Raw genomic sequence first — 12,806 nt, forward strand, 5'->3', positions numbered from 1 at the left:
ATTTGGGATTAGCAGTCTTTCTAGTTGCGTATTTTTCATAGTCTTATATTTCAACAGTTTTACGACAAACTCTGACTTTTTTTACATGGAAATATTTTTTTAAGATTGACAAACCTCATATGTGTAATTCGTGGCACAATTCACCCTCTGTCTGAAACCAGCCTGCTCTGATTGGTTAGCTGGCCGGCTCTGTCGTGATTGGTCCACAGCTTAGAGATACCCCTTAGCCTATCACGTACAATGTGTTGATGAGATGAAAGAAACTACCTCTGGAGGGAGCTTAATCATGTTTGCCTTCGCAGTCCATTTACATGCACAAATATATCAAACTACAGGAAAGGGAAATCCCAATAGGGCCCCTTTAAAGACTTGAAGACTGTTGATCCCTTGACTTTCCCTCCAGCACCACCAGCAGAAATCTAATGGTTTTGCAAAGTGAAATATTTCTGCAGCTATTGAATTGGTTCCTATGAGATTTGCTTCACAGATGCATGTCCCTCTGCGGATGAAGTGCAATAACTCCGGTCATCACTTAAAATGCCCACCAGGTCAAACATGTCATGTCTAATCAGTCCTATTCTAGTTGAAGCAAAACAATGTTCTAAATTCAGACTTTCTTAATGTTTTTTTTTTATCAACAATAAGAGAGGAGTTATACAAGAGAGGCGATGCGTCTTACTGGATCCATGTAGTTACTGTTGGCCTTCAGCATGTTAAAAAGCCCCTTTCCTTCACATTGTTCCCCATGGGTGTCCAGAGGAGAAAAGTGTTTCACTCGGATCATGCATTATTCAACTCTCTGAATTCTCCGGCCATTCGTTGAAATATTCAACCTAAGCATTTTTTGTGTACTTGTCACTTCAGGTCCCTTAGCTGCGTTTGTTCGTCAATTGCAAATACACGTTTTCTTTGGCGAGGCATGAACAAAAGTCTCCAGGGGGGCAGCAGTTAGGGTGAAAAACATCTACATAAGGACACAATTCATCATGAAAATGGAGCGGTTAAAACATGGTTCTTTTGTCACAACCTGTCTGAAGGGATCTGCTTGAGTGGCTAACTGTGGTGTGCTGTTCTCTAGGTCAGTCTTATTCAAGGCTTTCAAGAACACATGTAAATATGGTCATCTGTAACATGGTACTAGGGCAGAGAAACTAGACGTCTGTTATCATGCCAAACTGTAGTGAAACACAAGGTCAGAAAGACTGACTTCATTGAAAAGGTAGAACCATTTTTTTAAGATGTTGCAGTCCGATCAGCTCTCACGGCCTTTGGCTATCATATAGTGTGCATCTTATTGAGCTATTTATTTCCTGGCAACTTCAATTTAAAACCAGATTCACATTGCCATTGTCAGGCCCGTATGAGAAGTCTCCCCCTCTGAATGTGTCAATACAATGGAAATAATATGATAAATAAAAAACTAACCAGGTTTTTTCTCTCTGCATGTTTTCCTAGGTTGCATTTCACATCCAAACATACAGAGAACGAAACGACCAGAGTGTGCACGACAACATCAAGTATATCATTGACAGGTAGGCTGCACTTCTCCATCATCGACTCAACTTAAGAAGGAAGTCATTCATATTTCATGCTCAGTTAAAGGAACATTAGTTACAGAACAGACATACTTCTTGAAAGCATTTCTGATTATATAAGACTAGTTTCATGACTTATGGATGCCTTTTGGAAGCAAAATGTTAGGATCAAGGTTGCTCTGAAAAAGGACTGCAGATTAAAATAAGCCAGTATGGCTAACTCTGGCACATTGACACGATGGACTCGAAATCATGACTCCAAAAATATCCAGTTTCCAACACATTTGAACAAGAAATATTATCCTTCGTGTATTTACAAAATGAAATGTTTTGGAGCACCTCCATTTGGTTTAATTTGGAAAAATAATTTGCTGGACATTCATGGTACCCAGAGGATAAGTACCCTATCCGGCTATTTGACAGCAGCTTAAAAAACGTATGAAGACAACATCAACATTTACTTGCCATTGAAATAAATATACTTCGGACAGATGCCATGTTTAATACAAGCCAATATTTACTATATTTTAGCTGGATTTGTTCACTTCAAAGCATCTCCATTCTTCTCTCTGTCTTGTGCATCATTTCCAAAATGTATCCAGACATATTTAGAAACCTTTGGATCTCAATTAGTACATAAAGAAAGCCCTGTTGGCCTAACACAACGATAAGCTGCATAGTATGAGTTAGTACAGACTGGCCCATGGTGGCTAATAGCTTGTTGATTGGTTTGAAGTGCCATCAGGCAAAAAATAATATCCACTTGTTCCCAAGATATAATAAATAAGATTCAGGGTCCCCAGAGGATTAACTTTTCATTTTCCAACATGAGCTTTCCTCTGCTGTACTCCTCGTATTCCACATTCAACAAAACCAGGCAGATTGTGCCGACACGTGTTGACCAGGAGAAGGGATATACACTTTGAACACACATACTTTACTGTCAAAGCTATCCTATCACTGAATCTGTAAACAAACCAGGTTGATTATGTTGACACTAACAAACCATGTAACTGTCGTCTTTTAAAAAAAGGTATGGTGACCATGGAGCCTTCTTCAAGTATACCACCAACACAGGGAAGAGCCTTCCTCTATTTTACATCTACGACTCGTACCTGACTCCTCCAGAGTCCTGGTCTGAATTCCTGACTCCCACCGGCGCCCACAGTGTGCGAGACTCAGCCTACGACTCCATCTTCATCGCCCTGATAGTGGAGGAGCGCCACAAGCACGACATCCTCGCCGGGGGCTTCGATGGCATGTACACTTACTTTGCCTCCAACGGTTTCTCCTTCGGCTCTTCTCACCAGAACTGGAAGGCAATCAAAGCTTTCTGCGACGGCAATAACCTCATCTTCATCCCCAGCGTTGGACCCGGTTATATCGACACGAGCATCCGGCCGTGGAACAACCACAACATGCGCAACAGGGTGAACGGTCGCTACTTTGAGACGGCCCAGCAGGCGGCGCTCAATGCCAGGCCGGAAATCGTCACCATCACTTCCTTTAATGAGTGGCACGAGGGGACGCAGATAGAGAGAGCGATGCCCAAAAAAACTGTGACTCGTGTTTACTTGGACTATCAGCCACACGGACCCGATCACTACCTGGAGTTGACCCGCCGCTGGGCAGAGCAGTTCAACAAAGAGAAGCAGCAGTGGCTCATGTGAGCTTTTAGACAGACTTGAAACGGCATGCTATAGTGAAGTGTGTGTAGTGTACACATGAAGGAGAAAGATAGGGGGGTGAATGTAGGAACTGTTGAGATGTGAGTGTATGAGGACATGCTATGACCTTCAACAAGACCAGATGCGCGAGTTTCTGTGCATGCATACGTTTGTGCACACGTGCTGATCTGGCAGGTTAGGACACTGTGTCCTCAGTACGAATTGTCCTGGTTGAGTTTTGGGGTAAAGCTGTAATAAAGGGTTATTCTTGGGGAGTTCTGAAATGCTTCGTCAGCCGTCTCTTGCTCTTTTCTAAATTAATGCAACTTAATAAAACTAAACAAACACACTAAGAAAACTGTAACCATGAAATAAAGAATCCATTACAATCCCCCGACACTTAATGCACACTTTACGTCTAACCCAATGACACTGTTTCTGTATACAGATGTTCCAGTTTACCAGCAGGATTGATCAAATGGTGAGGACATGGTGTTTAAAAAGCAGTAAGTGAGGGTTAAGCAATTCCCTCTCTGGCAGAAGATAAGATTGATACCAGGGAGGCGTGTGGCGCAGTGCATTAGTGCTTTGGTGTTCGGATCAGGGGGGCACAGGTTCAAACCCCACTGCAGTTAGCATGTCGTTGTGTCCCTGAGACATTTCACCCCAAATTGCTCCTGTGGGGATACGTCTAACAAGTAACATGTAATGTAATACCTCTCTCATATCTGCCTGTTAAATATGACAGTTAGCTTAGCTTAGCATAAAGACTAGAAAAAGGGAGACAGCTCAGTTCTGTCCAATGATAACACAATTAATTGACCAGCAGCACCTTTACAACTCATTTTCAAATCTAGATTCACCCTCGAAGAGTCAGTTGTTATTTTGTATTATTTGAAATAACATATTTGAATTTTTGTTTTTGTACTTATTTACGATTTTTTCAAATTTGTTTAAAGAGGTTATTAAAACTAATGATGAGCTTAACACAAATGTCAGAAAAAGTACGTTTGTTGGCAAGTAAAATAATATACCCTAAAGTGTTAGCATTCAGATTAGCATCAACATCAGCATAAATCAATCCGTCTGGAAGTAAAGTGAATCAGACAGCCCGTCTTATGGCTGCAAAAACAGTCCAAATATAGCAACATTTCCCTAATATTTACCAGTTAGCTAATCTGAGATTTGGTGTAATTTCCTTTTATGGAGAGAAGCCATGTTCATCGTGGGCAACATTACCTTCAGTTACTTTAATAACAACAACAGAATGGGAAGTTTTAAGGCCAAGGCTCGATGTTTAAAAGTGGATACATGAATAGAAATGTACCAATTCCTGGAGCACTCTGTTATATGGACTTGTTTGATAAAAGCCTGCTGTCTATTCAAGTAAAAGGGTACTTTAAATAAAAGTATGCTGGTACTGAGTGGTTTCTGCTGGTTGTTTCTTTCTTTCTTTCAAAAAGACTAACCTCCAGACACCTAGGGCAGGGGTTCCCAAACTTTGCCATGCCAAGGACCCCCATATAGCATTATCCTCTGGCGGGGACCCCCCTTTTGCAATTAAAAAAAAAAAATGATGAGTATGACTAATCATACAGCTTAATACATTTTCTTAATATATATTAGTATTAATAATTAATAATCAGTTATTCTTCTAAACATTTTTGTATTTATCTTTTGTTTGTCATTCATTACATTCATTGTGTGTTCTGTTATAAACATTCTTAACACAATATCAACAGTAAACATATTTTTAAAGCATTTTTAAAGTGATTTCTGTCTTTATAATAGTATATAATTTTGAACAGTAATATGAACAATTAACATTTTAGAAAACTACTTATGCCTTAATAATATTCTATATAATATTCAACAGTAATATTAACAATAAACATATTTATATTCATATATATATATATAAACAATATTGGCTTCATCCGTGCTCTCATCCAGCTGCAGAGCGAAATATTCACTAGCTCCAAAAGCTGAGCAGATACTCAGTTTCACTCTCAGTAGCGGCAGCTCGATTCTGATTGGCTTGAAGGGCGGTCGTGTGATTTAAAAACAAAAAAATAAAATAAAATATTAATAAATAAAAATATTAAAAGATTGGCATCAAAGGACACATAGATTGATAGATATACAGTTATTAATTACATCTAAAAAAATAAATAAAAGGTATCTTTAAAAAAAGAAGAAGATTCCCCTTTCCCTCAAACTTTGCGTGACCCCCCTGGCGCCCACCCGGGGGGTCGGGTGACCTAGGGTGTTTCTCAATGTCGAGGATGCTTCCTTGGAAGACGCTTCTGAAGTCAGGTCCTTCAAAAGCGATGCAAGAATCCTTCCTAGCCTCGGAAAACGAAGAATTGTGGAACAGGCTAACAGGTGTGCNGTTGACATGTGGAGATTATCCGGCTGAACAAAACGTGATCCCTCTCTTAAATGTGTGTCAACCACAGACCTTATTTCGAGCTATTTTCCAAAATCCTATGGAGAATTTGCATTGGTTTTTCAAGAAGGAACCGGAAGAAGTTTACTTCCGGGTTTTACGACGCGTCACTGCGGTTCTCTATTGCGGAACAGGCTAACAGGTGTGCAGGTGTGCGTCATATGCGAGGCCCCGCCTTAAATGGAGCACGATTTCCGCCAAAGATTTGGAAATTGTTCCGTGCGCAAAGCATTGTCGGGATTTTAAGACCGCGGAGTCTACACATGTGCAGCCTCGAAATATCCCGCTACGAAGTACGCCGGCCCCGGTAGAATTCTAAGTATGCTGGACATTGGAACAGTCCTTCGGCGGCACTCGATGACGTATGCTTGAAATAGTGGCTCTGGAGCAGCCTTCCTCGACATTGAGAAACACCCCTAGAAATAAAATGCGGACATATTTCTCATGCATGACGAATAAGACTTCAATACTGAAAAAAATATTTATTGTGGCAATGCCGAGGTTTAAAAATCCACCAAAACAAGGTAACGTCGGCCGATGAGAATCTAAAAAATAAGTCTGAAATGAGCAAGTTGGCAGTTGTATTATTGTTTATCCACATGCTCAACATGCCAATCAACAGCAGTCTGGATGAAATTGTACAGTATTTTCAAAAAAGGTAAATGCAATGTATTTTAAGCTACAACAGCAGGATACCAATTATAGTGTAAATCTGTCAATGTTAGATTGACAAGCGGATCAAATAAATATAGGGGATTCATAAGTTAATACAAAATAAATCTAGACTCAACAATTTAGATGTATAATCCATGACATTCACAGAACTTCTCCCCTCCCTTATTTTATTAAAGACCATTTCAAACCATAAAATAAGTGCCTTAACACCTCTTTCATTATAGAAATATTAAAATAAAAACTAAATATGTATTCTCCTTGTAGCCTCAAAGCTTTGGCAATACAAAGAAAATAGTGTATATTTTATAGAACAACCATCAAATCCCACACTATGTAACTGACCTTTTTCTGAATGGTGCAGAAATGTGAGACTCTGAAACCCCAACATAATAAGCAAGGCATGAATTGTGTTCATAGAGAAAAGAGAAGTTACTCCAGACCTTAAAGCCGCCACTCGAAAAATATCTGCCATCATGTTTTTCCTGAGTTTGAGTCCTTCCCGCAAAAGATCCATTTCCAATGTGACCATGAAAATCATTCAGGAGAAGCCCCCCCCCCGCCGGGGTCAACGCTGTTTGTGCGTCTCAGCTTGTGGAGAGTAGACAGTTCAGACAAGGTCATTCTTCCCCGAGTCCTCTGACAGTCCGTATTTGTGCTCCAGCACATCAACCGTAGAAGAGAGAGCGCTGAAGACAGAATCACAGTCACTTCATGTACCGAGGAGCCATGTTTGAATCTGATGCAGAAACACCATTAATTACTACGGCATTTACATATCCTGAATCCACATGCTTTGTTTACTAGCTTCCCAGAGATTCATAATTACATCTGGTGCTGCAGGTGCACCCCCGCCCCGCCCAGTGGTGGAGCACATTGTGATGACAGTGTTGCTTTAATAGAAAGCACAGCAATAAACCAAAAATGACTTTCTAGAAAATTAGCCTGTACTTCTGCCTTTGCTGCAAATGTACTTACCTGCAAAATCTGAGGATGTTATTACTCTTCAGTTTGCATACTTTGTCTCTTGTGCTATGACTAACAAATGTAAGAATATGTTTCCTCTTTGCTCAACTTTTCCCTGCTAATGTGCATAGGCTAATGTGATCAGGGCCTCAAATCCATACTACAGTAAGTACTAACTCTATACAGAACATGTACTACATACTGATCCTTGTATATTTGTTACAGCAGTTCATATTGAATTCAGCAATATGTATAACATCAGTTGTCAATAATACTGCAACTTTGGAAAGCTACTGTTGATTTCACTTCACAAGTTTTAACAATGCTGTCTCAATGGTAACACTTTAGAAATGACACTTCCATGAAGTACACTGTGTACACTATTCACTTACTTGTGTAGTGCGTGCATTTCGAAGTGTCTTCTCAAATCTCAAACGGCTGTTATAGACTAGCCAGAAATGAAAGTCCCAACATCTGACTGCTTCTTCTTATTTTAATGGCACATTTCAAACAGCCATTGTCACCCACATAATATTATATCATAATATTGCTTACTTGAAATCTGTATGATTCTGGTGTTCATCGGAGCGACCGCTACACGGCTAAAGCTCTGGATGGTAAGACACTATAAGTACCCCACACTTTGCCATACTTGTGGGTATTAACACACTAATGCACTCATAGTATCAAGTGTAAGTATGCAAATCAGGAAACAGTCAAACATTTAGTTCGAGCTTTTTTACCACCACTTCAAAATATTTTTTTATATTTTCTACCTGTAAGCATCCTCCAAAGTAGTACTCAAAACGGACTGGATTTAGTATAATATCCATACTGTCTGCTTTGAGTATACTACATGTTGTCACCTTTCCCCTTTGCATCCTAAAAAACCCAATGAGAAAGTAAGATGCATTTGGGACACTGCATATGTATATTATGGAAATGCACATCATTACTCTGTCAATGATGTAGTGTTGTGCAATATTACATTACCAGATAACAAACTGCAGCATCAGCCTCATACAGATAGCTCTAATCAATATTTACGTAAAAAACCTGATCCACCATTTCACATCCTTTGTTTTCGTGATGTCGTTGCATAGAAGTATAATGTGACCTTTATCTTTCAAATCTATTTTGTGAACATAAACAGTAATAAATAGTCAAGAGGCCAAACACATATATCATTGGTCAAATGTAAAACCACTTAAATGCTAAAGTAATTGCTCAGTGCAATTTAAGAAAAGCTGACTGCATATAAGACCAGGTTTGTATTATTTGTAATAAACCTTTAATAGTTCTTTGTGTTTTGTAAAGGTTGAGTGCTCCTGTATACCATATGATTTCATATAGAGAGAAAAGGGGCACGTCTAGCCGCAGCTAAAGTGTAAGTTAAGTCAATAAGAGCATGAACTCACCAGCCTGGTCTGATGATGCGGTATTTGCCGAGTACTGATAGGTCCACCACTGTTGATCCGAGGCGGCTGTGGTCTCCTATTGGTCCGTCGTCCACCACCACTGCTAGTTTGGGCCAGAGCTCCTGAAACTCCTTCAAGAAGAAAAAGGAAACACAGCAGCATTAACAAATCAACTTCAATAACAAAAAGAGATTTGAGTGAGAGACACCCTTTCAACTGGAAAACCTACGGGGACATTTTGAAACATATTAAATGTGAGACTGATGAAAAATCATAAATGTTTATACTCACATGCACTTCCACAGTACTGGTGTGTGAGCTGATGTTGGCGCTGGTTAGTGCCAGTGGTTCAGCGCACATCTGGCAGAGGCGTCTCATGAAGCCATGGTCTGGGATACGTACGCCAACAAGCTGAGGACAAATAAACATGAACATTTATTCATCTATAAAACTTGTGTTTGCATTTTCCTTAAGAGTCAAATCCAGATTCAAAGAGTGGACCTACTGAGGTAAAGGGGTTGAGATCTGTGTTGAGTACTTCAGATCTTTCGAACACCAGAGTGACGGGACCAGGCAGCAGGTCGGCTAGCAGCGCCTCCTTCACCTTCACCTTACAGAACCTGACCATGGAAGCAAACAATGATTACGTTTAGGAGTGCTACGAAGCTGGCGGAAAATAAGTCATTATCTATGCAATGTTAGATACTACTGCACATTTCCACATTGCAATTCTGACAAGGCGCTTCCACACCGGAGTACTTTTCCCAGTATAGTTCCGAAAATGTGCGTTCACACCAAAAAAAATTAGGAACTAGAACTTAGTTCATGAGAACCTTTTCACCCCCTTTTCAGTCCCAGCTGAAAAAGGTACTTTCATGAGAGAAAAAGGTTCCTATGTCTGATTGGCTGGGCGGATTGCAAACCACGCCCCGTAAAACTCCCAAAAAGTTTTGTGAAGCGGCCATTTTATTTGCTCGCATTAGCATTATTAGCATTAGCATTAGCCCAGCGCACCAACGAAGAGAGACTAACTTATGGCAACACAAAATAAAATGTGGGAGCGGAGGAGATGAGGAGGTGTCGGCGTTCTGGAGATTTACTCTGAAGTCCCAGGAGTTGGGGACTGGCTTCAGTAGAAGCTGCTGGGACTCCCAGCAGCTTCTACTGAAGCCAGTCCCTAACTCCGGGGACTTCGGGTGGCAGTATACGCCGTGAAGTTGTTTGCGGCCTGCCAGTAAACCCAAAGCAGAAGAAGAAGAAGTGACGTCAGCGGCTTCATTTGCCTAATCCTCCCTCAGGAACTTATTCCGGTGTGAACGCGATCTGTACTTAGTTCATCAGAACTAAAGAGTTCTGATGAACTAAGTACGGCAAAGTACTTGGTGTGAAAGCGCCTATTGTGTCATTTCTTAGTCTGCCTTGTCTCCTCTGTATTACTCTGTGATCTACCAACAAATGAATTCATGAATATGGTGTCTTTCTGTGACAGCAGGTGTATCTGTCACTGTCACAAAATGTAAAATGTGTCTTGTTGGTGTGAAGAACACATCGCTTCCTCTTCTGTGTGTGACTCATCTGTGGATGACTAACATGTTTGTGCAGTTTTGTGGGTCTGCAAAGAACCATCACACGTCTGAAGGACTGACACATACAGTTGGAACTGATTTTTTAAAATGACACAATCACATGATAGCTCTGTTTGACAACAATCATGTCCATCAAACAACAGAATATCCCCATACCGATCTCTAGTTGTAAAGCAGCAGTTAAAACACTTACTTATAGATATCCTGGATTTCTCCGACGCAGATGGCCAGTGGTTTATTTCCATTTCGTCCTTTGATGTCGTAGATTTTTTTGACCGCTTCAGAGTTCTGGGTCAGACACGCCAGGCCGTAGATGGTGTCTGTGGGAACAGCGACCACATGACCCTCCTTCAGAGCCTTCACCGTGCAACTCAGGACTTCAGCACCATCTGCAGTTCAGAAAGGGGGGGTTAATAAGGCATCATTCACCACAATACACACATAACCATACATTGATGAAAGAAAAATGTATAAACTATTTGAGTTGTCAATTGAGAACGGATTTTGGGGTAATACATCAATTACATTTATTGTTTAAGATCTGCATATAAAAGGAGCATACTGATTACACATATGAACGCCTATGTCCTTATAATAGTAGTCATATTCAACCTTATGGAAAAAGTAGAATTCAGCTATTTTGGAGCTCAACCTACATATACCTGGGATTAGAGCTCCCCTATGTTTTGCATATTGCTCAACATCTTTAAGAAAAACTAAATAATACATTTGTTTTATCGTTATTTGTATTAGCACAATAATTATGTTTAAATATGTTTCTTCTTTACTGAGGATTTTGAAGAAACCAAGCACCACATTTTCCAAAATAAAAGGAAAGTCTTCAAATATATGATCAGATAACAAAGCTCTTGATTCATTTTTGTGGTGAAAAACAAAGAAAATAAAGTAAGGTGTAACACACATTATGTTTTAAGTAGTAGCACTGCAGTCGAAAGTATTGGACCATGAAATCGGATCTGTGTAGGTGTGTATTCGGCTGTCCAAGTTATGCATGACAGGAATCTGATGTAACATGCTGCAATGTTTACGTTACTCACTGACAAGCATCGCGTGCAAATGCTTCTTCAGTGGCTAAAAATAGCTGTCAAATTCTCAAACTGATGTTATAACAGGGATGCACTTATGATGTGAATGTAAGCCGACCTGTGAAGCCCTCTTGATGGACAGACGGCCCGCTGCAGCTCTGCGGTAACAGTCGCAGCACTTTGGTCTTCAGCTCTTTACACATCTCTCCTCCGAGTCTCCGAGCTGCGGCTGAACTGTGAGCTCTTCTGGATTTGATTAACTCAACAGCGATGTTACAAACAGGCCTCATAAAAGCGAAGATACAGCGGTGGATGTCTCATTTCAGCCGGGGAGCATGTTGTCGCCTGAAGAAATAACAAGAGTGCTTCCGGGTTACGCCCCCAACACAATGACGCGGTTTTCTTAAAGGGCCAGCAGCACGTTGCTTCAGAAAAAAAAGGTTTTAGTGAATTATATGTTTTTTATATTTTATTGTAATGAGTCCAAAGATGAAATTAAAGGAAACATTTGATACAAAAATGGATTGGTTGAAAAGTGTATTTTTGTACAGCTGTCCTTAAATTATTCGGAATATCTTTTTTTTATTTTAACAGATTTGTTCTTTTTTTGTTATCTGTTGTGTTTTTTTTTTTACCATCATAGTAAAAACTTGTATGCCGAGAAGCACCGTCAAACAGAACCCATTTTAAAATGTAGACAACTTAAAAATGTTTTTTGCTTTAAAGATAAATAGGCAAAATTACCAATCTTGGTATTTACTGGAACTTTTTCAAACCGTCCAGACATAGCACATTTTTCAACACATATATTTCATTTGTATGCTTCCAGGTGTGTTCCTTGCTTCACTCATTAATTAGGATGATTTAAGGCACCTGCGAGCATTGATTTAAATCATCTGAAAGCAGGGGCAACATAGAAATCGACAGTTTACAGGACATGAGATAACGTTTTAGTCATGGATTCAAGCACAGGTAAGAAAACATGTAATTGTTAGCATACTTTAATGTTATTAAGCAGTCTCGAAGTATGTTTAAAAAAAGTTACCTGTGGTACAGAAGGCACCCTGGCCCTGCAGACAGATGAAGGTGTTGCACCGGACAAACAGGTGAGCCACTATCTGAGATTTTGATGTCTCTCTGCCCAAAAAGGAACTCATTTATCGACGGGTTTTCCTCCACAGGAACTGGAGGATGTCAGCGACAGACTGGTGACCCTTTCAGATCATATTACAATATGCAACCAAGTCCTGAATGACCTCAAAAAACTAAGTGACATCCTAGTGGTAAGCTCCCTCTTTTCTCTTTGTACTTATGTGACTTAATGCAGATTTTAGTTTTTTACTTTTTCTTTATTTCCGCAGAGAAAGTCTCTTCAGGATGTGACATTACCTCTGCAGGACTGACCAGAAGTGAAACTCTTTAATTTGTTTTAATTATTAATAAACAAAGATGTCAATATCAATTTGA

General features: G+C 39.9%; 2 protein-coding genes and 1 long non-coding RNA gene across 3 annotated transcripts in view; 1 reads left to right on the forward strand and 2 right to left on the reverse strand.

Annotated features, from left to right (window-relative positions):
* Window positions 1–242, reverse strand: part of LOC104965872 (uncharacterized) — a 13,966-nt gene extending 13,724 nt beyond the window's left edge. The window contains exon 1 of the long non-coding RNA XR_800592.1: window positions 141–242. This is a non-coding gene — a long non-coding RNA (uncharacterized lncRNA). The remainder of the gene's footprint in view (window positions 1–140) is intronic.
* LOC104965873 (glycoprotein endo-alpha-1,2-mannosidase-like protein) overlaps window positions 1–3,829 on the forward strand; it is a 67,324-nt gene extending 63,495 nt beyond the window's left edge. Inside the window, exons 3-4 of the mRNA XM_010794910.1 lie at window positions 1,456–1,532; window positions 2,569–3,829. Of these exons, the coding sequence (XP_010793212.1) occupies window positions 1,456–1,532; window positions 2,569–3,205 (714 nt within the window). The 3' untranslated portion in view covers window positions 3,206–3,829. The remainder of the gene's footprint in view (window positions 1–1,455; window positions 1,533–2,568) is intronic.
* Window positions 3,830–6,033: 2,204 nt separating this feature from the next.
* On the reverse strand, window positions 6,034–12,409 carry yrdc (yrdC N(6)-threonylcarbamoyltransferase domain containing). The gene is made up of 7 exons (XM_010794909.1): window positions 12,385–12,409; window positions 11,458–11,684; window positions 10,487–10,682; window positions 9,213–9,327; window positions 8,999–9,118; window positions 8,708–8,838; window positions 6,034–7,012 (listed from the first exon to the last, which is right to left on the reverse strand). Exons 2-7 carry the CDS (start codon window positions 11,627–11,629, stop codon window positions 6,934–6,936), a joined length of 813 nt encoding a protein of 270 aa, XP_010793211.1. The 5' UTR covers window positions 11,630–11,684; window positions 12,385–12,409; the 3' UTR covers window positions 6,034–6,933.
* Between the last annotated feature and the right edge of the window lie 397 nt (window positions 12,410–12,806).

The sequence above is a fragment of the Notothenia coriiceps genome, unplaced genomic scaffold (genome assembly GCF_000735185.1).
Source record: "Notothenia coriiceps isolate Sejong01 unplaced genomic scaffold, NC01 NC01_scaffold00037246, whole genome shotgun sequence".
Taxonomy (NCBI): domain Eukaryota; kingdom Metazoa; phylum Chordata; class Actinopteri; order Perciformes; family Nototheniidae; genus Notothenia; species Notothenia coriiceps.

Excerpts from the sequence above, each read along its gene's own strand:
- yrdc (XM_010794909.1), bottom strand. The coding sequence starts at position 11,629 with ATGAGGCCTGTTTGTAACATCGCTGTTGAGTTAATCAAATCCAGAAGA. Across the intron at positions 9,328-10,486 it reads GAAATCCAGGATATCTATAA|GTTCTGTAAGGTGAAGGTGA; the intron begins GTAAGTGTTTTA and ends TTCCATGGTCAG. Across the intron at positions 8,839-8,998 it reads CCAGTACTGTGGAAGTGCAT|GAGTTTCAGGAGCTCTGGCC; the intron begins GTGAGTATAAAC and ends TTCTTCTTGAAG.